The 24,269-nt window shown below is 44.8% G+C and overlaps 1 protein-coding gene across 2 annotated transcripts in view; it reads right to left on the bottom strand.

The window, feature by feature from the left end:
* CEP170B (centrosomal protein 170B) overlaps positions 1-24,269 on the bottom strand; it is a 98,387-nt gene that overhangs the window by 15,520 nt on the left and 58,598 nt on the right. For both annotated transcript variants that reach the window (XM_038404864.2, XM_038404865.2), the window contains exons 10-14: positions 23,820-24,008; positions 22,389-22,512; positions 18,994-20,790; positions 14,645-14,891; positions 8,269-8,428 (exon numbers count right to left, since the gene is read on the bottom strand). In XM_038404864.2, coding sequence (XP_038260792.1) covers positions 8,269-8,428; positions 14,645-14,891; positions 18,994-20,790; positions 22,389-22,512; positions 23,820-24,008 — 2,517 coding nt within the window. The remainder of the gene's footprint in view (positions 1-8,268; positions 8,429-14,644; positions 14,892-18,993; positions 20,791-22,388; positions 22,513-23,819; positions 24,009-24,269) is intronic.

Raw genomic sequence — 24,269 nt, 5'->3', positions numbered from 1 at the left:
GAAAGCTTATGCTCTAATAAATTTGTTAGTCTCTAAGGTGCCACAAGTACTCCTTTTCTTTTTGCGAATACAGACTAACACGGCTGCTACTCTAAAACCTTTCAAATAGGTAGGGGCTGTTTTAAATGAGGACAGCGATCAATTCTTCTCCATGTCCCCTAAAGGTAGGACAAGAGGTAATCAGGTTTATCTGCAGCAAGGGCGATTTAGGTTCGACATTAAGAAAAACTTTCTAACTATAAAGATAATTAAGCCCTAGAAAAGGCTTTCAAGGGAGGTTGTGGAATCCCCATCATTGAGATTTGCAACAACAGGTTAGATAAACACCCGTCAGGGATGGTCTAGGTTTACTCAGTCCTGCATTAGCGCAGGGGGTGGGGCTAGATGATCTCTTGAGGTCCCTTCCAGCCCTGCCTTTTTATGATTCTGTGTTTTGCAAAATATTTTGTCCTCTTTTTTTCATTGGGAAATTTTTCAGCCTGCTCTGCTCACACTGTTGTTGACAGTGGTGGAGATTAAATGGCATTAGCAATAGTGGGATGTTTCGGAAAAGTTTTTCAGTGTAGTTCGACCCTCCGTCTTCTTACAATCACTTCTTATGCCCCTCCTGGGCCCCTAAAACCTTCTAATTGAACTCACAAACCGTGTCCCAAAACCGTGACTAAAAACCTTGGATCTAAGAAGACGTCAGCTAAGCACAGTCATTCAGACACTTTGCTTCTAGGTCAGTGGGTCCTCAAACTTTTCCAGGTCATGCCCACCCCTTACCCCATCTGCAGGGCCGTGGCTCCTGGGGAGGTTGGGGAGATGCGGACAAGGGTAAGCGTGCTAAGGCTGAGGCCACAGCTGGGGGCAGGTCTGGGGCCGGGAAGGGAGCCAAGGCTGGGAGTGGGGCCGGGGCCAGGTCCGGAGCCACGGCTGGGCCACAGTCGTGCACCAAGGCTGCGGGTGGGGCCAGGGCCAGAGGTAGGGGTAGGGCCAGAATAGAGCTGGGAGCAGAGCAGGGCTGGATGGTGCTCCCTCCCCGCAGACCCTGCCATGCCCGCACTGAATGTCCCTCTGTGCCTCCTGAGGGGGAGGCACCCCCCAGTTTGGGGATATAAGAACATAAGAATGGCCCTACTGCGTCATAGAATCATAGAATCATAGAATATCAGGGTTGGAAGGGACCCCAGAAGGTCATCTAGTCCAACCCCCTGCTCAAAGCAGGACCAAGGCAGTTAAATCATCCCAGCCATGATATTTTCTGTTCTATTATCTATCCCTTTCTAAATTATTCCCAGCATTCTGTTTGCTTTTTTGACTGCCACTGCACATTGAGTGGATGTTTTCAGAGAACTATCCACAATGACCCCAAGATCTCTTTCCTGAGTGGTAACAGCTAATTTAGACCCCATCATTTTATATGTATAGTTGAGATTATGTTTTCTAAAGTGAATTACATTGCATTTATCAACATTAAATTTTATCTGCCATTTTGTTGCCCAGTCACCCAGTTTTGTGAGACCCTTTTGTAGCTCTTCGCAGTCTGCCTGGGTCTTAACTATCTTGAGTAATTTTGTATCATCTGCAAATTTTGCCACCTCACTGTTTACCTCTTTTTCCAGATCATTTAGGAATATGTTGAATAGGACTGGTCCCAGAACAGGCCTCTGGGGGACATCACTATTTACCTCTCTCCATTCTGAAAACTGACCATTATACCTACCCTTTGTTTCCGATCTTTTAACTGTTACCAACCCATGAAAGCACCTTCCTTCTTATCCCGTGGCAGCTTACTTTGCTTCAGAGCCTTTGGTGAAAATCTAAGTAAACTATATCCACCGGATCCCCTTGGTCCATATGCTTGTTGACTCCCTCAAAGAATTCTAGTAGATTGGTGAGGCATGATTTCCCTTTACTAAAACCATGTTGACTCTTCCGCAACAAATTATGTTCATCTATATGTCTGACAATATTGTTCTTTATTATAGTTTCAACCAGTTTGCCCACTACTGAAGTCAGGTTTACACACCTGTAATTGCCAGGATCACCTCTGGAGCCCTTTTTAAAAATTGGCGTCACATTAGCTATCTTCCAGTCATCTGGTACACAAGTTGATTTAAATGATAGGGTACAGACCAGAGTTAGCAGTTCTGCAATTTCACATTTGAGTTCCTTCAGAACTCTTGGGTGAATGCCATCTGGTCCTGGTGACTTATTGCTGTTTAATTTATCAATTTGTTCCAAAACCTCTAATGATACCTCAATCTGGGACAGTTCCTCAGATCTGTCACCTAAAAAGAATGGTTCAGGTTTGGAAATCTCCCTCACATCCTCGGCCCTGAAGACCGATGCAAAGAATTCATTTAGTTTCTCCGCAATGGCCTTATCGTCCTTGAGTGCTCCTTTAGCACCTCGATCGTCCAGTGGCCCAACTGATTGTTTAGCAGGATTCCTGCTTCTGATGTACTTAAAAAAAAATTTGCTATTACTTTTTGAATCTTTGGCTAACTGTTCCTCAGATTCTTTTTTGGCCTTCCTAGTTGTATTTTTACACTTTTTTTGCCAGTCTTTATGCTCCTTTCTATTTTCCTCACTATGATTTAACTTCCACTTTTTAAAGGATGCCTTTTTGCCTCTCACTGCCTCTTTTACTTTGTTGTTTAGCCATGGTGGCTCTTTTTTGGTTCTCTTACTATGTTTTTTTAATTTGGGGTACACATTTAAGTTGAGCCTCTATTATGATGTCTTTAAAAAGTATCCACCAGCTTGCAGATATTTCACTTTTGGCACTCTACCCTTTAATTTCTGTTTAACTAACCTCCTCATTTTTGCGTAGTTCCCCTTTCTGAAATTAAATTCCTTAGTGTTGGACCACTGAGGTGTTTTTCCTGCAACAGGGATATTAAATTTAATTATATTATGGTCACTATTACCAAATAGTCCAGCTATATTCACCTCTTGGACCAGATCCTGTGCTCCACTTAGGCCTAAATCAAGAATTGCCTCTCCTCTGGTGGGTTCCAGGACTAGCTGCGCCAAGAAGCAGTCATTTAAGGTGTCAAGAAACTTTATCTCTGCATCCCGTCCTGAGGTGACATGTTCCCAGACAATATGGGGATAATTGAAATCCCCATTATTATTACTGGGTTTTTTATTTTAATAGCTTCTCTAATTTTCCTGAGCATTTCACAGTCACTATCACCATCCTGGTCAGATGGTCAGTAATATATCCCTACCGCTATATTCTTATTAGTAGAGCATGGAACAGTTTGATTCAGTTATGATTTTTACTTCATTTGACTCTATGCTTTCTTTCACATATAATGCTACTCCCCCACCAGTATGACCTGTTCTGTCCTTCCAATATATTTTGTACCCTGGTATTACTGTATTCCATTGATTATCCTCATTCCACCAAGTTTCTGTGATGCCTATTATATCAACATCCTCATTTAATACGAAGCACTCTAGTTCACCCATTTTATTATTTAGACTTCCAGCATTAGTATATAAGCACTTTAAAAACTTGTCTCCTTTTAGCTGTCTGCCATTAGATGATGTAATTGAATGGGACTCTTTTTTATTTGATTGTTTCTGATCAGACCCTGCCTGCATTTTATCATTTTCCATCCTCTTGTCCTCACTAGGACATAAAGATTCTCTATTAATAGATCCTTCCCTAAGGGATGTCCAAACCAGGTGTTCCTCCACACCTGCCAGCTTTCCCCCATCCCTTAGTTTAAAAACTGCTCTACGACTTTTTTAATGTTAAAGTGCCAGCAATCTGGTTCCATTGTGGTTTAGGTGGAGCCCATCCTTCCTGTATAGGCTCCCCCTTTCCCAAAAGTTTTCCCAGTTCCTAATAAATCTAAATCCCTCTTCCCTACACCATCGTCTCATCCACGCATTGAGACTCTGCAGTTCTGCCTGTCTAAATGGTCCTGCGCATGGAACTGGGAGCATCTCAGAGAATGCTATCATGGAGGTCCTGGACTTCAATCTCTTACCTAGCAGCCTAAATTTGGCCTCCAGGACCTCTCTCCTATCCTTCCCTATGTCATTGGTACCTACGTGTACCACGACCACCGGCTCCTCCCCAGCACTACACATAAGTCTATCTAGACATCTCGAGAGATCCGCAACCTTCGCCCCAGTCAGGCAAGTCACCATGTGGTTCTCCCAATCATCGAAAACTCAGATATCTATGTTTCTAATGATCAAATTGCCCATTACTAATACCTGTCTCTTTCTTATAGCTAGAGTTCCCTCCCCCAGAGAGGTATCCTCAGTGTGAGAGAATACCACAACAACATTTGGAAGGAGAGTCCCAACTATGAGAATGTTTCCATCTGCTCCAGTTAGACGCTCTCCTTCCCTGGGACTTTCATCCTCCTCAACAGCAGACAGGCCAAACAAAGACCAGGGGTGGGACCATTCTACTGTGTCCCAGAAAGTCTCATCTATGTACCTCTCTGTCTCCCTCAGCTCCTCCAGTTCGGGCAATGTGGTTTCCAAAGCCTGTACGCAGTCTCTGAGGGCCAGAAGCTCCTGGCACCAAATGCACACATACACTACCTACCCATAGGGCAGGTAATCGAACATGCTGCATTTGGTGCAATAAACTGGGTAGCCCCCACTTTGTTGCTAGACTTCTGCCTGCATTCTCTTTCTACTCCTGCAGCTGGTTCCTTTGTTGTTGTTTTGTTTATATAAAGGGGGTGGTTTTGGCTTTTAAGTTTAAAGAATGTTGAGTTCTAGCCCTTGCTCACACTCCCCCTGTAAATTCCCTCACAAAACTCCTCTGGTCGCTTAGGAGAAGGCTTTTTAAAGCCCTGATCTCCCTGAGTAGCCCCGCCCCCTGGTTAAGGGTTGATGGGTGCTAAAAGGCTTAGGGATCACAGCCTGGTTAAGAAGCTCTCAGCCTTGCCGCTGGGCTCAGCACACACATAGAATCATAGAATCATAGAATATCAGGGTTGGAAGGGACCCCAGAAGGTCATCTAGTCCAACCCCCTGCTCAAAGCAGGACCAAGTCCCAGTTAAATCATCCCAGCCAGGGCTTTGTCAAGCCTGACCTTAAAAACCTCTAAGGAAGGAGATTCTACCACCTCCCTAGGTAACGCATTCCAGTGTTTCACCACCCTCTTAGTGAAAAAGATTTTCCTAATATCCAATCTAAACCTCCCCCATTGCAACTTGAGACCATTACTCCTCGTTCTGTCATCTGCTACCATTGAGAACAGTCTAGAGCCATCCTCTTTGAAACCCCCTTTCAGGTAGTTGAAAGCAGCTATCAAATCCCCCCTCATTCTTCTCTTCTGCAGACTAAACAATCCCAGCTCCCTCAGCCTCTCCTCATAAGTCATGTGCTCTAGACCCCTAATCATTTTCGTTGCCCTTCGTTGTACTCTTTCCAATTTATCCACATCCTTCCTGTAGTGTGGGGCCCAAAACTGGACACAGTACTCCAGATGAGGCCTCACCAGTGTCGAATAGAGGGGAACGATCACGTCCCTCGATCTGCTCGCTATGCCCCTACTTATACATCCCAAAATGCCATTGGCCTTCTTGGCAACAAGGGCACACTGCTGACTCATATCCAGCTTCTCGTCCACTGTCACCCCTAGGTCCTTTTCCGCAGAACTGCTGCCGAGCCATTCGGTCCCTAGTCTGTAGCGGTGCATTGGATTCTTCCATCCTAAGTGCAGGACCCTGCACTTATCCTTATTGAACCTCATTAGATTTCTTTCGGCCCAATCCTCCAATTTGTCTAGGTCCTTCTGTATCCTATCCCTCCCCTCCAGCGTATCTACCACTCCTCCCAGTTTAGTATCATCCGCAAATTTGCTGAGAGTGCAATCCACACCATCCTCCAGATCATTTATGAAGATATTGAACAAAACGGGCCCCAGGACCGACCCCTGGGGCACTCCACTTGACACCGGCTGCCAACTAGACATGGAGCCATGGAGCCATTGATCAGCCATTGATCACATGGCAGCACACGGTCCCCCAAACAAACAAACGAACAAAACAGAGCACATAGTATATTTCAGTCAAGTAACAAGCACATCACAAACACAGATACACACACTACAGACAACAAACTTACCCCAAGGGTCATGTAATCGCTCCTCCTTCACCTGGAGAACTCCCTCGCAAAACTCCCCTGTTAGCTGCTCCTGTTCGCTAGCTCCTCTGGTCGCTTAGGAGCAGGCTTTTTAAAGCCCTGGTCTCCCTGAGTAGCCCCACCCCCTGGTTAAAGGTTGATGGGTGCTAAAAGGCTTAGAGACGACAGCCTCGTTAAGAAGCTCTCAGCATTGCCTTGCAAGCCGCTAGGCTCAGCACACACACAGTCAGCAAACGGTCCCCCAACCAAACATTCTGCCCATGTCCCTCGTATTTCACCTAGATAGGAAGCAGTCTTCAACAGCAGGGAACCTGTCTTTCTTGCATGTCTACAAAGTACCACAATCCCAGTGGCACTATATAAATAGAAATAAGTATGTTTCTCTGTGATTTCTATTAACAGGCATTAAAAAAAGTCATTGGAAGCTGGGAAGTAAAGGGTAAATTTTTTATCTAGCTGCTCAAAATAGCAGTGTTGAAGGTGTGGCACTCGGATTCAAGGAAAGCAATAAAAGAAACTTTATCATCTCACCGCTTGAAGCTATTGTAAATCAGCTGTACTTTGCACAATAGAAACACATGCCCAGTCTACAGGAGGAAAATACCATTTTCTGACGGGGTGCAGCTGAATCTAGTTTAACCACAAGTGGAAAGCAGGATAAACTGTGTTCAGTTTTATTTCAGGAACTCTGTTAAAACTCCATTCTGAGGCTCCAGGAATAAAAACAATGGGTCCCCCTATTGAGGCCTTTAGGTCATAGAATATCATAGAATATCAGGGTTGGAAGGGACCTCAGGAAGTCATCTAGTCCAGCCCCCTGCTCAAAGCAGCACCAATCCCCAACTAAATCATCCAATTTTTTTTTTCCTTTTTGCCCCTGATCCCTAAATGGCCCCCTCAAGGGCTGAAATCACAACCCTGGGTTTAGCAGGCCAATGCTCAAACCACTGAGCTATCTCTCCCCTCCGCCTAACCTAACCTAACTCAAATAATACATAAGGATCATTCAACTTTTCCCATATCTTTGGATTTATTTTATAGTATGCACAAAATCATATAACTATACAGCAAGTGGAGACACATAGACAGGTTATATCAAAGGCCCTGTGAGTTACTTCACTTGGGAAGGGCAGGAGAAGCCAATCTGAAGGGGAACATCTAAAACTAGTGTGATGGGTGCTACCAACAGCCAGGCAGGAAAGAAGTTAAGTCCCTTCAAAGGGAACAAATTAGAGGGCCAGATTTGCCCTACAGAATCTGCTCTGCTCAGCTGCTGGCTGGAAAGAGCAGAGTCCTCTGTGGGCTCATCTGTGTGAACGTAGCAAACATCTGTAAACCTTTTGAGAGCCTTGGAGGAGGGGTGCTGTAGAAGTGCAAAATATGGTGTGTGACATGTGGCCAGAGTGCCCACAGCCAATGTCCTTGCTTTAAAGTTTAAAGGGTGGAAGAATTCCTTCTCTCTCCTCAACACTCCAGGGCCTAGCGAAGTCACAGAGCCAGGAGACCCCTGAGTTAAGCCCAAACCAAGCAGCATATAAACTATGGGAAACTGATTTCCCCAAGAAGACTATACTTCTCCTAATCCAGGGAGACTCCCTGAGCAGAAGGCATCAAGTCCTAGGGGAGTTGACTATTTTACCCTCACCATAGAGCTCTATTGCTTGCTGAAGACTCTAAATAAAATGAAAAGGAGTACTTGTGGCACCTTAGAGACTAACAAATTTATTAGAGCATAAACTTTCGTGAGCTACAGCTGAAGTGAGCTGTAGCTCACAAAAGTTTATGCTCTAATGAATTTGTTAGTCTCTAAGGTGCCACAAGTACTCCTTTTCATTTTACAGATACAGACTAACACGGCTGCTACTCTGAAACCTAATTCCTCACTCCCTGGCTGAGCAAGCCTACCACCATCTGGCAAGGGAAGACTCCTCCCTTTGAACCAAGATGAGCAAAATCTTGGTTCCACCTCTGTGTAAACTGGCCACAGATAAAAGCTGTGTGCACTAAAGAAACAGTGTTCCTTTGGCTGCATTCCCCGACCCTCCTGATAGTAACTGGAGACTGGCACTGCAGCCCTCCCCTTGCCACGGCTGGATAGATGAACACTTGCTTCAGTTTTGTGGCCCAGATTTTTGCCTCAACAGCAATCTTACCTCTTCCCTTGCTGATATGGTAGAAGCAGGGGTGTTGGGTACAGAGCTGAGGGAGGTGCTTGGCCCGGTTCCTGATGAACTCTGGGAATCCCCATCACCTGCGACATCATGAATCTCTCGAGCAAGGATGGCTACATCTTTCACCAAGGTTTGGCTTAATCTAGAGCACACAGCACAGCACAAGGCAGATCCATTAGACCGCACAGCCTCTGACAATAAACCTCACACTGATCCTTAAAAGGCTGTTAAAAGTCCCTTGAATACGACAGCAGAAAGAGCCCTGACTGGAACTATTCTTTAATCCCTCTCTGCTATTATGGCAGTGGGCATGGTGGGACCCCAGTCCTGCTGGAGGGCTCTAAAGTGTCATTGTCCCATGGCCACGAAGGAGTCTTTATTGGGCCAGATGCACTAAAGCTATATGAATTACACTTCTCTGCAGAGGCTGTAGAAGCCCTGTGGGATTCAGCCTGAGAGAGAGTAGCCACTGCTGCTTCGAGTGTCCCAGGGAACTCTGCCATCAAGAGTTGCTAAGAGAAGGTGCTGATTTAATCAGCACCCCCGCAGATCACACTCCCTCCTCACACTGGATTCCCACGCCTCTAAACTCTGATAAAAGGAAGTTTGCAACCGTGTTGCATCAGCACCACCATCTCTTTTGCTGCCCTTTCCACTGCCAGGGACCTGGGCCATGGTTTTCACTGGTAGAAGCTCACATAAACCAGGGTTGAATCTGGTCCATTTTCTTTAGAGTGGAGCCGGAGTGGTTTCAAAAATTGTGATGTTTTAATCAGAGGCTAATTCTATGGCTCTACCATAACATCAGGAAATGTTATATTATATGGGCAACCCAGAAACAAAATTTGTTTTGTTGTTTTTTTTTTAAAAAGAAAAACTTTCTTTAGACTTCAAATTTTAAAATTCCTTTCCCTTAAAAACCACACATAAAAAAGGACAATGACAAAACCTAACAGGAAAAGAAATAGTTTCATGGATGCTTTTCAGATGTTAATGATTTTTTTTTTAATTTGACATTCCCTAGCTGCATAGGAAACTCAGTCTCCCGGATACTGTGGTAATAAAAGTCCAAAAACCTAGGTAGATAAACAACATTGTTCTTAGGTATGAAAACCGCAAAAGTGAAACTGACCAGTTCAGTTTCACCGTCCAACCCGAGTGAGATGCAAAAATGAAAAGGCTTGCAAAAGTAAGCGCCCAGATTGAGATACTTTAAAGGGATCTAATACCTAAGCCCCTTTAAAGAATCAAGTTAAAACCAAAAATTTCAGGTACCCAAACCAACAAGTCACTTTTTAAAAATCTTGGTCTAGTTTTTTTAAAGGCTGAGGTGATTTCTTCAAAGCTGTTTCTCAGCCAGTTAGTATTGTTTTAATGTTTTTTTTTTTTACTGGAGTAATCAAGTTATTTATTAAACCATGAGGCCACCAAAATATTTTGAAGTGATTTCTTCAGAAACAAGATGTATAGCTGAACTAATGAAATAATATTTAGATCTGCATGTCTCATGCACCATCTATACTTGTCTGTTTCAGATACAGTTGTCACAGACTGCATCAATTATGTTATTATCCTCTTTGTAAACAAGTGGAATTTTCGCCTTTAACTCTCACTTACTATTCTAAACCACACCCAGTTAATTCTGGAGCAGGAGCAGAAGCGGAAAAATCAGAGCAGCAATTATGAACCAGACTACTTGACCGAGTTCTGCAGAGTGCTCAGTGTGCAATGCTAGACAAATCTGATGTAACCATTTATTTATAGCTTTTGCAATCTAAAGTGCTCTCTCTTTTAGGGAATCCTACTATGAAGCAAAAAGAAAAGGAGTACTTGTGGCACCTTAAAGACTAACGAATTTATTGCTTTCGTGAGCTACAGCTCACTTCATCGGATTCATTGCATCGGATTCATCGGATGAAGTGAGCTGTAGCTCACGAAAGCTTATGCTCTAATAAATTTGTTAGTCTTTAAGGTGCCACAAGTACTCCTTTTCTTTTTGCGAATACAGACTAACACGGCTGCTACTCTGAAAGCTACTATGAAGCAAAGTCAATAATTGTTTCTACTTTGATTGGAGGTTTTAACCTTGAAATTGGAACATTTGTAAAAGAAAAAAGAAAAGGAGTACTTGTGGCACCTTAGAGACTAACAAATTTATTAGAGCATAAGCTTTCGTGAGCTACAGCTCACTTCATCGGATGCATTAAAAGAAAAAAACCTTTAGGAAATCCATACTGTGGACAATGTGGAAAGATGGACTGACTGTAGGTAAGAGCTGGCTTCTTAAACTGAAAGTATGGAAAGAATGGCAGGCACTACAGAATTCTTATACTCAAGAAAGCTAGTATTTCTTTCCTATCCAACTGTGCTGTGTTACACATGACACAACTTTAAAAACCGATGCACTCCCACAGGGCCAATTACCAGACTCTTCCAAACATGCAAAATAACCCATTATATAACAGACACTCTGGCTAGAGAACCTACTGCACACGAGCTCATCAGTGGCTTCAAAGCCTGTTTATTGAGATTAAATTTTGAAAGAAAAGGACAATGCTTTAGTGATTAGAGCAGAGGACTGTGAGTGAGGATTCCTAGGTTCTATTCCACATGTGCCACGGGCTGTGTGAATGTGGGGTAAATCACAGCCTCTCCGTACCTCGGCAGGCCTTCAAAGGAAGGGAACAATCCCACCTACCTATCTTACATGTGCTGTGAGGCTTAATCAATCACTTCAAACCGGATTTTTTTAATTTTCAGGTGTGAAGGGGGGAAAATATTAGCAGGGCAAAAATCAGATAAGTCGCTGCTGGCAGACAGGTCAGGTTGTTAGCTGGAGATGGGAGACTCTGGTGGGAGAGATGGTAAAGTGCTAGAGAGACAGGGAGCTAGCTGGACAGTTTTGCGGTTGGAAAGTAGGTAGCAGGGTGAGTGCATGATACTGGAAACAGGCAATGTACAGCCCACCAAGGGAGGAGGAGTAGAACTGCTAGGTAGTCACTGGAAAGTGTCCAAATGGTGGGAACTGCTAAGATACCGTGGCAAGAACAGGTGCTGAGAGCCAGCCAGAAAGCAAGTGCTCTCATGATGCTGGTGAAAGAGCAAGGGGTTGCTGGGCTCCGGGAGAGCTGTAAACCTTTGTGCATGGCAGCAGTTCTCAAACTTTAGCAACCCGAGGACTCCCATTTTGATTTAAAAATTTTCAGGGACTCCCCACACTCAGCAGGGCCGTCTCTAGGGGGATGCGGGGCCCGGGACAAATCGGCATAGGCGTGGGAACTAGGGCTGTGGGGGGGGGGGGTGCTGCAGTGCACACGGGGTCCCAGATGGTGGCCCTGTGTGCCCGGAGTCCAAGCTGCCAGTCCCACGCCTGGGGCTTTTCTCCCGGCCTCAGCTTGGGGGTGGACGGGGTGAGGGGGCTAGCTTTCAGCACCCCCGCTATTAAAAATGTTCCAGTGCCACTGCAAATCAGCCCCTGCCAGCTTGGAGCCCCCGCTGTGCATCGGTGGCTGGGCCGGTGGGATGGATCCAGCCTGGTTCTGGGCAGCCTGCTGCTGCTGGCAGTGCCGGCGGCTACCGCGGGGCTATTGTTGACCATGGCTGCTCAGGGCTCTGGCTGGGGGACTTGCTACACCAGGTCTTCCGTGACCGACTGCGCTGGCCAATCATACCAGCTTGCGGGCCCCCCAAAAGTGCGGGGCCCAGAGCGGTCGCCCCGATTCACTCTACCCAAGGGACGGCTCTGCCGCTCAGCCGCAGGCCCCGCCTCCACTCCACCCCTTCCCCCAATGCCCCACCCTCACCCCACCTCTTCCTACCCCCCGCGGGAGGGAGTGCAGGGTGAGGTCTCTGGGAGGGAGTTTGGGTACAGGAGGGGGTGAGGGCTGCAGGCTCTGGGAAGGAGTTTGGGTGCAGGCTGTGGGCTCTGGGCTGGGGGTTATGGTGCGAGAGGATGTGACAGGTGCAGGCTCTGGATGGGCGGAACTTACCTTTGGCAGCTCCCAAAAGCAACCGGTACATTCCTCTGGCAGCAGCTCTTAGACGGGAGGGGGCGGGGGGACTCTGCACGCTGCCCCTGCCCACAGGCACCACCCCCGCAGCTCCCATTGGCCTCAGTTCCTGGCCAATAGGAGCTGCGGAGTTGGCGCTCGGGACAGGGGCAGCGCACGGAGACCCCCTGCCTCCTCCAAGGGCCGCAGGGATGTGCCAGCTGCTTCTGGGAGCAGCACAGAGCCAGGGCAGGCAGGGAGCCAGCCTTAGCCCCACTGGACTTTTAGCACCTAAAATCTCCCGGTTCGGCATTAGTAGCCTCCAGGTGATAGAGCCCAATTCCGGGAGACTCCCAGTGAAACCGGGAGCATTGGCAACCCTACCTGATCAGCGGGGCCGGCTGATCATTCCACCCCCTCCCCTAATTGCGCACCGTCCCCGCTCCTCCCCATTCATACCAGCACTTCCTGCATGCTGGGGAACATCCCTGGGAGGGAGGGGAAGGAGTTGATCAGTGGGCCCGCGGACCCCCTGGAGTACCCTCGGGATCAACGAACCCCAGTTTGAGAAATGCTGATGTAGGGGGTTTCATACTGTCACAGTGCAGAACATATTTTAGTAAGGAAATTTCCCTGTGGCTTGCTTAACCTTACAGTCTCAATTGCACTGCCCCCCCTTCCATTCACACCTCTCCCTCACCTCTGAAGTGCAAACATGTGACAATCCAAAGGCAACTACAGCCAGGGGTGAAAGCAAGTCGAGTGACTTACCGGTACTCTGGGGCCAGCTCTGGCCCCCAGAAGGGGCGGGGCCTAGGGCGGAAGGGGAGGGGTTGCGGGGGTCAGAGCCAGCCCCAGCCCACCCTGTAAGGTAAGTGCCCCCCCCACCAGGGTAGCAGCAGCAGCCCGGGGTTCCGGGGGCTATTTAAAGGGCTCGGGGCTCCCCTCTTCTACCACCCTGGCCCTTTAAATAGCCGCCAGAGCCCTGGGGAAGAGGCGGGGCTCCAGCGGCTATTTAAAGGACCGGGACAGCAGAGGCAGCTGGAGCCCTGGCCCTTTAAATAGCTGCCGGAGCCCTGCAGCTGCTACCCCAGGGCTCCAGCAGCGGGGCTCTGGAGGCAGTTTAAAGGGCCTAGGGCTCCAGCCACTGCTGGGAGCCCCAGGACCTTTAAATTGCCCTCTGGGGAAGTTGGGCTGCCCCAGTACAGTGCACCGGCTCTTGCCGGTACACTGTATCGGGGCGTACCGGCTTACTTTCACCTCTGACTACAGCAACTGGTAACAGGGAAGGGGAAGAGTATTTGTTGCTCTCTAACTGTAATAGGTAACTGTCTTTTAATAAAAGGGAATCACGCTGCCAGCTTCTACTCTTTCCCGAAGAACTTACAATCTAAACAGACAGGTAAGAGAACAGGTGGAAGAAATGAGGTGGTTTTATTCCCATTTTACGGATGGGGAATTGAGGCACAGTGAGATTAAGTGACTTGGTCAAGGTCACACACAAAGTCGGTGGCAAAGCCAGTAACTGGATTCATATCTCTTGGGTTTCAGTCCAGTGCCTTTACTACAGGGGCACCCTTTCCTTCCCTCTGCTCCATCAGTCCTCAGATCACTACTTCAAATGCCCATTGCCCTTTACACATGAAGTCTTGTTAAAGACAAATGTGCCTCTGCATAGATACAATTCATCACAGCACATCTGTCAGTGCAACTGTCGTCCTTATCACCACTCCTGTGTTTTCCTCCCTGACTCCATATGGCCCAATCATTTAAACCAACAGTAACATAAAATAAACTCACAGGCTGGGCCACAGAGAAGTTTTATGACCTAGTTATAAACCCCTATGAGCTGGGGAGTTACAGGGGTGTAAATGGGACTGCTAAAGTAAATAGGAGGGTACAGACAATCATATATTTTAGGTTTGCTGCTAAAGCAGGAAGAGAAGCAGTCAAAACACAATGGGCCCTCACTGAAGGCAATAGAAAATGGGAGCTGGATCAGGCCCTAACACCAGAACGGTGTCTAACTGGGGGAGGGGGAGAATGAATGGATAAAGCAAAAGAAGTGATAGAATTTCTGTTGAAGGAGTAAACATACAACCAGCTCATGTCATTATATTACTCAAGGATCCTCCAAGTAAGGAGGAAAGGACTATGTAACTAATATTTGGCAGCATGACAGGCTGTACTGTGTCACTCCACAGCTCACAAGTACCCCTAGAGAGTATCCTTTATTTTCTAACTACATTCTTTGTTACAATACTGGATTCTCTCTCCCCATGCTCCCTCCTTCCAGTTTGGTTTGAACTCTGAGCTAACACAGGAGATCAGCTTTCCTAGAACGGCTTGGCACTGTGATTCCCGCTCACCTGGCTATCTCGGCTATCTCAGCTGTTTGCGCAATGAAGTTGAAGGGGTCAGGTTCATCGTAGTCTTCGTCGTCGTCCGTTTCTCTTCCCCTGTGCTTCTGTCGGCTCAGCACCGAACCGTGCGGCCTAGGTGTCTGTGTGGCTGTTGAAGCATGGGAGCGTTTGTGTTTAGGGGAGCTGTGATTTGAGCCATACTCCTCCTCCGAAGTAGAAGTGTAATCTGAACCCTGCTGTCTCCGCCTTGAAGCTTATAAAAAATGAATTGGTTTCAGATGAAGAAGAAGAGAAGAGATTTAAGTCTAACTACAGTGGGCAAAACAAGGAGTAATACAAATTAGCCCACAAAACACAAAGAAAGGCCTGGGGAGTTTCTGTGCATCTTTTCAGTTAAAAGAAAAGGAGTACTTGTGGCACCTTAGAGACTAACAAATTTATTAGAGCATAAGCTTTCGTGAGCTACAGCTCACTTCATCGGATGCTGATGAAATGAGCTGTAGCTCACGAAAACTTATGCTCTAATAAATTTGTTAGTCTCTAAGGTGCCACAAGTACTCCTTTTCTTTTGCGAATACAGACTAACACGGCTGCCACTCTGAAACTTTTCAGTTAAAGGAAACTTTGGTAGAGCTTATTTTAAAACGGCTCACTGTTTTAACGGATCTGCCACAAGTGATACGAATTTGAAGTTATAAATTCCAGTGGAAAAGCATATTGACTGTGTTTTCAACTAAATATACACAATTATTATTGGCAGACTTGATTTTCCATACACAGAAGCCCCATCTATAAGTAGTACACAAGTTAGATTCCTAGAAGTCCCCAAGGCCCAATTTTCAAGTGTGCCGAGCATCTTAAGGGTGAGCTGGAAGTAAAAAATAAAAAAATTTAAAAAGGGGGTGGTTTGAATGAAGCATAGATTTTCATGCTCCATTTTATTTGTGAAAATCTGCATTCCCTTTTAACAGGATTTCAAACGCCTCAGGAAAGTATTCAAATGAGTACTTAGGGCTTGCTCCAAAGTCTCCTAAAGTCAATGAGAGTCTTTTCCTTCATTTCCCTGTGCTCTGAAGCCAGTCCTTAAGCACTTAGATACCCATTTTTAGGCATCTACATATCAACATCAGGCCAACTCAGTGCCTACATTTGAAACTTGGGCTCCCAATATTTGTTTGTTTAATATCCCATTATATTACTTAATAATTAATGGTTTCACTGCTTACATTCTGCCATGATAATCTATAAAAGACAGAATTAGCCACTTTATTTAAAACTAAAGTATGACTTGAATACACTTAAAAGCTTCACTGTGTCACCAAGGTTATCACAATACTAAACCACGGCAATCAAGTAAAGCTAGTGACAAAAGTAATGGACATAGGTGGTATCAAACAAATGAAAATATTGCATTTGGCATATAAAATGTGGAGAGCAACTGTCTATAGACATGCAGTTACCCCTTAACTATGAACAGAACACTCCTAGCCACATTACTAGCTTGGTTACAGCTTTCTAAGAGCCTTGGCTCATGACAAAGTTACCAGAAAAATTAATCTGTTCGTAATTCAGCTGAGAGGGAGTTTAAAAAAAAAATAGCAACTAAAAAGCCATTCAACTTTCAGAATCAAGAGGTCACTCTTGCATTCAGTGGACATTTCAAAATTAAGGGCTTGATCACCACTCATCTCAGCTAGTGTAAATCAGAATTAAGTCCACTGAAGCCAATGACATAACGCTGCATAAATCCAGCATAGGTGAGAGCTTTCAAAGCATTCTGATAATAACCTGACATCTCAGTGCAATTGCTTAAGATAGTCTGACAACATCCTGGCATCTCATATCCCATGGCCATGTATTTATTCCGTTTCTCTATTGGTAGGATTATGTTTTCACTGGCATGAAAAGAGGTAATGGCTTTTAGCTAACTATTTTAATAAATCCATGAATAAGGCAGCCGGATCTACCTCACTGCTCTCTCCCAGTCCTCACATCACCCAGAATCTCTGGTTCCAGTGTCAAAGTACATCACTTTCAAATTGTTACTATATAATGTTAAAAAAAGCCTTGATACCACAGTGAAATATTTAAGCTTATTCAAGTTTATTTTTTGCTCTTATAAGGGGGTACTAGCTGTTTGTTCATTAGTGCAGGAACACGTATCAAACACTATCTACAGTACAACAAAGCATATTGAAGTACCCCAGTCTATGTAGAACTTGTGCAAGGTCCAGAATTCTATCAAGAAATTAGAAGATTAGTATCTTAATAGAAAACGATTTAACAGAAAGAATTATAATTCTCTGCTGTAATTCTACACAAGAAACATTGTTAGTGTGTTGTAACAAAGTACTGGAAGCCAAAACCCAATTCATTTAGAAAAAGAACTGGACATGAATTTGTTTTAACATTCGAAGTCTGTGGTCCAATGCAAGGGAAGAACCTATTTAGAAAACTCTGAAATGTAAGGCTGGAAGGAACCTCAAGAGGTCACCTAGTCCAATCCCCTGCACTTTGAATTTGTCAATATTCTAACACAAGAGAATCTAAATAGGAACACCGTCTCAGAAAACACAAGGGAAATATTGTACATATTCCCTTAGCTTGTTCATACTCTATACTGATTTCTTTGCATATCAGTGTGTAAAAAAAACCCAACAAAATAAAAGAAGATTAGATCATTTAAAAAGTCAAAATTAAAACAACAGCAGTGAATAACAATTCCAGCATGCAATAGGAAGCTGAATACCACAACATTTATAAAAGTATAGAAAAGAGGCACTTGTCTAGCACTCTAAGGGCTGGTCTTGATCCACGCTGCTGCAATTGATGCAGCAGGGGTCGATTTATTGGGTCTAATGAAGACCCACTAAATCAATGGCAGAGCACTCTCTGGTTGACCCCGGTAGTCCACCTCTCCAAAAAGAGTAAGGGAAGTCAACCGGAGAGCATCTCCCGTTGACGCAGCACAGTGAAGACCCTGGGGTAAGTCGACCTAAGCTATGTGGACTCCAGCTATGTTATTCATAAAAAGAAAAGGAGTACTTGTGGCACCTTAGAGACTAACAAATTAAAATCTCTAAGGTGCCACAAGTACTCCTTTTCTTTTTGTGAATACAGACTAACACGGCTGCTACTCTGAAACCTATGTTATTCATGTAGCTGGAGTAGCGTAATTTAGGTTGACTTACCGCGGTAGCGAGGACAAGCCCTAAAGGCCTTTGACGCAAGTTACAAAAAACAGATCGGCTGAAACTAGCCACGGTCCCAACAGCCCCAGTGAAACTCAGCAAGACACAGAATTCCTCACCCTCTTCATTCCCCTCTTTCTCTAAAAACCTAAGTGAATTGATATGACTTGCTGCATACCCCGAAGGCCAAGGAACCAGGATATCAGACCAAATGATGTTCAGAACCATCTCTGATTACTGTGCAGTATCTGTCATATGCATCTTCCCCATCTATTAATTTAAGTACAAGGCTCTGTACAGGTAAACAGCAGAATAATCTGCATCATATTCCTCAATGAGACATTTAAATATGCAGCTACAGTAACTATGGCACATTTTGGAGGCTGCAGGCCAAACAATAAAAAGGGGCAGAGGCAATTTCCCCCCATGGGCTATCAGAGTTCAACACCAATTGTCCAATCATGCAATGTTTTGAAATTGCTGCAAGCAGCAGAGCAGCTTCCAATTTATTTGCTCACTTGCTTATTCCTTGTTTTGCCTTCTCCAATGCCTTCAAATTTATCACTCTGACCTCAAACCATCATTGACACAGCTGTAAATTCTCTGTTGGGCCAACGTGCATGTTTTGTGGCTCTTCAAAACCAAAGACAAGCAGCAAATTTCCACATGATACTGGAAAGTCAAGAAGTTCTATCTTTGTGATCTTCATGTGAGTAGTGATTTTGGGTGCCCAACTCAAGACACTTCAGAAAGGCCTCTGATTTTTAGAAAGTGCTGAATACCCACCCTCTGAAAGTCATCCCCTATTAAAGCATCTCAGGTTGAGCATGCAATAACTGAGGCACTCAAAAATCACTAACAATTTATGAAATCCTTCTGGTTGATCAAACAATCTCAATTGGGTATGAAAAAATTGGGTGTACGTGCTATTTCTATACCTTGATGTGTCAAGTTGTGTTTTTCATGAATTGCTCCAACATGCTTATTTGTGCACACCTCTCCCTTTGTCCCTGTTTCTTGTTCCCTTTCCTCTGTTCTTCCTCATTGCACACACACTGCCGTACTTTTGTTATTCCTAGGAGAACTACACCTGGAGCCCACATAGAGAATCTGTATATTATAAAAGAGTGGAACTAAGGAGAATCATAAAACGTAAGCACTTACTGGAAGTGGATGAATACCTGACACTGCTAGAACGAGTTCTACTGAAAGGTTGCTTTGTAGTAGCAGCAGCTGCAGTTTTTCTAGCTGCAGTTCTAGCCTCTGACACAGGTGGCTTCCGATTTGCATAGTACGACTCCACACTGCGTCCTGAAAACCCAGTTCTTGGCTGCGTAGTTTCAGAGTCGCTTGGCACTGTAAACGAACCTGCCCGTTTCCTTGGCATGGCAAGGATGTCAAGCCTGGACAGCTTTTTAGACTCCGCGGATTGTTTAGAAGACGCAGTTGTGGCTTCGAGGTTGGAGGTTGTTTTCTCTGTGTCGGCACATTCATTATCTGATGCATCTCCCAACCGGGCGCGACGGAGTTTGGAGGCCCTTGTGGGTCTGGGGGTTGATAAACTGTTGGACCTGGTGAGAACTTGCTGGATCTTTTGCATGTTTGCAGTCACTTTGCTGCGCTCCTCTTTCACAGCCTGAGTAAAGGGTTTCCTTCTGGGGACGGATTTTGACACAGAATGCTCGTGATCAGAGGAGGCCGTTTCAGTTACCGGGATGTAAGGAAGACTAGAGCTTCTTTCGTCATCCGTAAAATCCAGTGACCCACGAGCCCCAGCACTACGCTTGATTTGGAAACGTTTGGCGGTTTCTCCTCTGTTTCCCGCCTCGAGCGGAAGCATCCTGCGTTTTTCTGACAGCCTTTCGCGAGCGCTGGGCTGGCTGCACTGGTCCTGGATAGAGGGAGTGGAGGAGGATTTCTCTTTCTGCAAGCTGCTCGTAACTTGGCGTTTCGGTGTGCTGCTTGGGACGTTTTTACCGCTAACCAAGCTGACTGTGCTTGCCGTGTCCACATCAGAGTCCCCAGATAAGGAGTCTTCTAGCTGCCCGGGAATAGTTTCTGAAGGGTCCAGCTGGTGGTTTTGACAGAGTAATTTGGCTTCCAGTGCTGCCAATGCAGTTTCAGTGTCTTTAAGGATAAGATGAGTATCTTGATTATAGTCCATACGGCTTGACCGTGCAACATCTAAATCTTTAAGCAGAGGGTGACTTGAAATATGAGGAAGTTTATTCTGAGGAACAACACCGCTTGATTTATCTTTGGTAAAACTTTCCTGCCTAATGAAGGAGGATATTTCTTTTGTGGCTATGTTTTCTTGCTCTTGAGAAAGACTCTGATGAAGGGAAATAACCATTTTCCCCGATGCACTAACGTAAGTGCTGTTAATGTCTTTCACCACTGGCTTTCCAGAAGCAGCTGCACTAGGTGACTTGACAGCCAACTCTTGATCTTTGCATTCTTTGTCTGCTTGAGAATGAGACATGTTTAGAGAAAGCTTGGAGGGAACCCCGACCTCATTAGTTTCATCACCAATGTAGAAGGAAGTAGATACTGGCTCACTTACAGCTGTGATACTTGAAATCCCTGGAGCTGCCGGCTGTCGGACCTCAGATTTTAAGTCTTCCCCCCTTCGCCGTTCTTGCTCAGGCATTTTACTGTTTTCTTTGCATTTCTTACCTTTTCCCAAACCAAAGCCATCGTCAGACTTGCTGGCATCACTCAGGCTATCGGGATCCAAGTCCTCTTGGATGAACAATCGGGTGCTGGGATCAGCACAGGTTTCTTTACCCTGTTCCTTTACAACGTTTCTCTTGGATACTTCAGGATAGGAGTCTTGACAAATTAAACCTGCGGGTGTTGGGCTGTCAGATTTATCACTTGGTGGGAGCTGGGGAAGAAGCCTTCTTGTTCTTGAGGGCACAATGGTCTCTGGTTCCCCCAGTTTATGAGCTGTGCCACTTTCTAAGAAAGATTAAAAGACACCCATTAAATGCTGTTTACATGCTGGACTAGAACACTGCATTTATTCACCAGGGGCTTGAAACTGCAAGGCGCAGATCCAGAAAGCCAATTAAGTACGTGCTTAATCTTAAGCACTGACATCAATAGGTCCCATACATATGCTTAAAGCTAAGCATGTGCTTAAGTCCCAGGCTTGATCAGGGCCAGAGTGATCATCACCTGGCAGAATCAAGTCCTAAATATGATTTAATAACCTTGACAATCAAACATCCCAGCCGTGTAGCACTCTTGTCACAGTTATATAAATCTAAAAGACCATACAAATATACAAGAGACCCTGAAACTATATCTTCTTCCTGCCAAAGGAAAAGCTGTCAATCACGTAGCCGTATGTTTGGACCAGAGATGCACCATTGTAAGAACTGTGCTAGATGATGTAGCTTACTTCACTAAAGAGATTTCCACTAGTACAGACCTTAGCAGATTGTATTCACATCAAAGTCTCCATATAGAAATCCTACTGTTTAAACCGGTTTAGGAATTAGCAGCCAATGATATTCTACATGTTATTAAGGACACACTTTACTAGAAGAGTTTTATTATTTCACCCCATGTCACAGCTCAGTATTTCATATCTTCCATCATTTTTAGTTTAAATAATAAATGACTTGTAACTTGACTGGCATTGTAAGATAAAAACCCAATTGTCCAGGAGAATTCAAGTACAATGTGCCACATTATGGAAATAATCTCTGGAACAAAGTAATTGCTTTCTGCAGCATTTTAGCTGATGGAGAGAGGACATATGGCTCCTTATCTAGAGAGAGGGGGCATGATTATCTTCTGGATTACAACATTTCCTCCTCTCTCCCACTCCCATTCTCAATATCAGGTCTTAGGGCCCTTTTAGTTTTTTAGCTCCTATCTCTGACATGATTCTAAGACTTCACTTTGTTTTTTCTTCTCTTGTACTTCGTTCTACACCTCAGGCCCCCTACAATCACTTCAAATACTGCTACCTAGTGCTACCAAACCCAAGGATAGTCTGATATGCTCAGCACAGCTTGAGAACATAGGAGAAGTGCAACAAAACCACAGCTAAAGAGGGCTGGTCAGTGCTTGCTTTTATAAATGACTTGCAAAGGAAAAATTGAGGTTCTATCTTTCCTTTTTGCTTCATAAATGAGGTACAAACAATTCCTGATGGATGGTTATTTCCAATCCTGCCCCCGGAAGTGTTATTGTTCCCTATGCCACCTTAAGAAACATCAGGAATGTCAAGTATGGTCTTCACTTTTCTAGTTGGAGGACTTCTTAGATGACTCAAATGTGCACTGGCTGCATTCGTAACCCTTAACTAAAGGGACGAGGCAGCTAATCCTAAACAAAGAAAGATTTCTTTCCAAATACATTAGTTAAAACAGAAAATAAACTGTAAGAAAATTTAAGAGCATTTCAAGCTTTCTCTAGGTCCGTCAGAAAGCAACAAAAAAAGAGCATAAGCACATCTCCCTCCCACCCCACCCCATACACACTTTTCATGTCACTTTTAAATAAACTGTCTAGCATCCTGAAGATGGCATCAGTACAGTACTTACCGGTATGGCCCTCAGATACTAATTCCTGCTGTTGAACATCACAAACCCCTGAGTCTGTGTAGCTGTCAGCAAGACTTGCCCACCTAGACACCCACTTCTGACCACCCTGAGATGCTGGAGGCACCTATAAAGAGACAAATGTTATACATTTTTTTAACCAAAGTCTTGTCACAAAACCCCCTGTACCCATATGACACCTTGTACCCCATGTTCACCCCTTTATATGATTATGATATATTCTGTACCAAGTATGCTATGTGAGGTATCTTTTGAAAACTCAATCTGCAGAACATCACTGTCCTGTTAAGACGTGTATAACAACACTACGTGTAAAATTGAGATTTTGCTATATGATTGTTTCTGAAACATGTTGTAGTCTTGGGTAATGCCAACAAACCCATTTTTCAGAGGCAAAGACACACTGGCAACCCCAGACAGATACCAACAAAGTCAAGTGAGTTGTCACTTACTTAAGCAGCCATTCTTCAGCAACGGGAAAACGTAAAGAAGAAATTTACATTTCCTTCCAGCCACGGTGCATATCTGACATACAGAAGAGACTGTTTGTCTACACCCCGGTGGGGCGGTAATCCTCAGAGAGAGGAGGAGGGTATAAAAATAAAGGACAGTGACCTCCACAGGACACCTCTCTCCTCCTTCCATTTCTCTGCTTATGGCAGCAACAACTCTCAAAGAACTGAATAAGGGAAGGAGTGGTCCCAGGCTGGAAAGGGACGCAGCCTGTGAAATGTATTGCAGCTCCTGGTGAGACAAACCTTTTGCTTTTAAGCCTATTAGTCTGATAAAGTTTAGGAATTAGCTTGCGTGTTTAACCTTTTATTTCTTTAGTAACCAATGCTGACTTTTATGGCTTACCATTTATAATCACTTAAAATCTATCTATCTTTCTCTAGTTGTTAAACTTGTTTTATTGCATTATCTAAATCACTGTGTTTGATTGAGGTGTTTAAAAAATCTTTACTAGGTCAACAGGACTGGTGCATATTCATTACCCACTGCTGGAATGATGGGACTATTTATGAGCTTGTACGAGCTTGTATGAGCAGTGGGTACTGAACAGTACAAGACCCCCATTTCTAGGGGACAAGACTGGGATTCAGGGATATGCGGTTATTGCCCTGTATGTAATTTATGGATGGCTGGGCACAGCATTCATGTACTCAGCTGGGAGTGACTTTACTTGCTAGGGGCTGTCTGAGAGCAGAGGTTTGCTATTCACCAGCAAAGCAGTGTTAAAGGCATCCCAGTCTGAAGAGCTAAAGGGACACAGCAGTTCAGGTTTCACCCTAGGGAATGTCACACCCTCCTGAGAGCCTCTTGCACACACAGACTCGTCTCCCAAAGGTGAAATCAAATCAATACATTCCCACCTAGGCCGAAAAGCACATAAATCATCCCCGTTCTCTGTACCTGCATCTCAGCCTGGGACCCACTAGTGGGTTTTGAAGGGAACGCCTGGAGCAGAAGTGTCTTCTGACTGGTGCCATTTTCAGTGATTAGATGCTGGTGAGAGCTTGATTCTTCCTTTTCGCCTTTTATAATAGGTCTGTAGGCTGAAGATAATCTGGAAAACTCTGGAGATTCAAACACTCCGAAAACCTAAAAAAGTGTGTGGCGGGGGAGGGGAGGGGAGAGATTAAAACAGTGTTACCATGAAAGCCAAATCCAAAAAATGCTAATCACACTGAAACTGTGGTCCCAAATGGTCAGCTATAAACCAGTTCTTATATACCACGTAAATTGTTCTACTCGCCACTCTTCAAAAACTATTTCTAAGGCTATGTCCACACTAGCACTTTTGTCGGTAAAACTTTTATCCGTCAGGGGCATGAAAAAACCACAGATCCTCACCTGACAAAA

This window comes from Dermochelys coriacea, chromosome 6, assembly GCF_009764565.3.
Source record: "Dermochelys coriacea isolate rDerCor1 chromosome 6, rDerCor1.pri.v4, whole genome shotgun sequence".
Lineage (NCBI taxonomy): Eukaryota > Metazoa > Chordata > Testudines > Dermochelyidae > Dermochelys > Dermochelys coriacea.
Note: the sequence above shows the minus strand (reverse complement) of the source record. Positions and strands in the feature narration are given on the sequence as shown.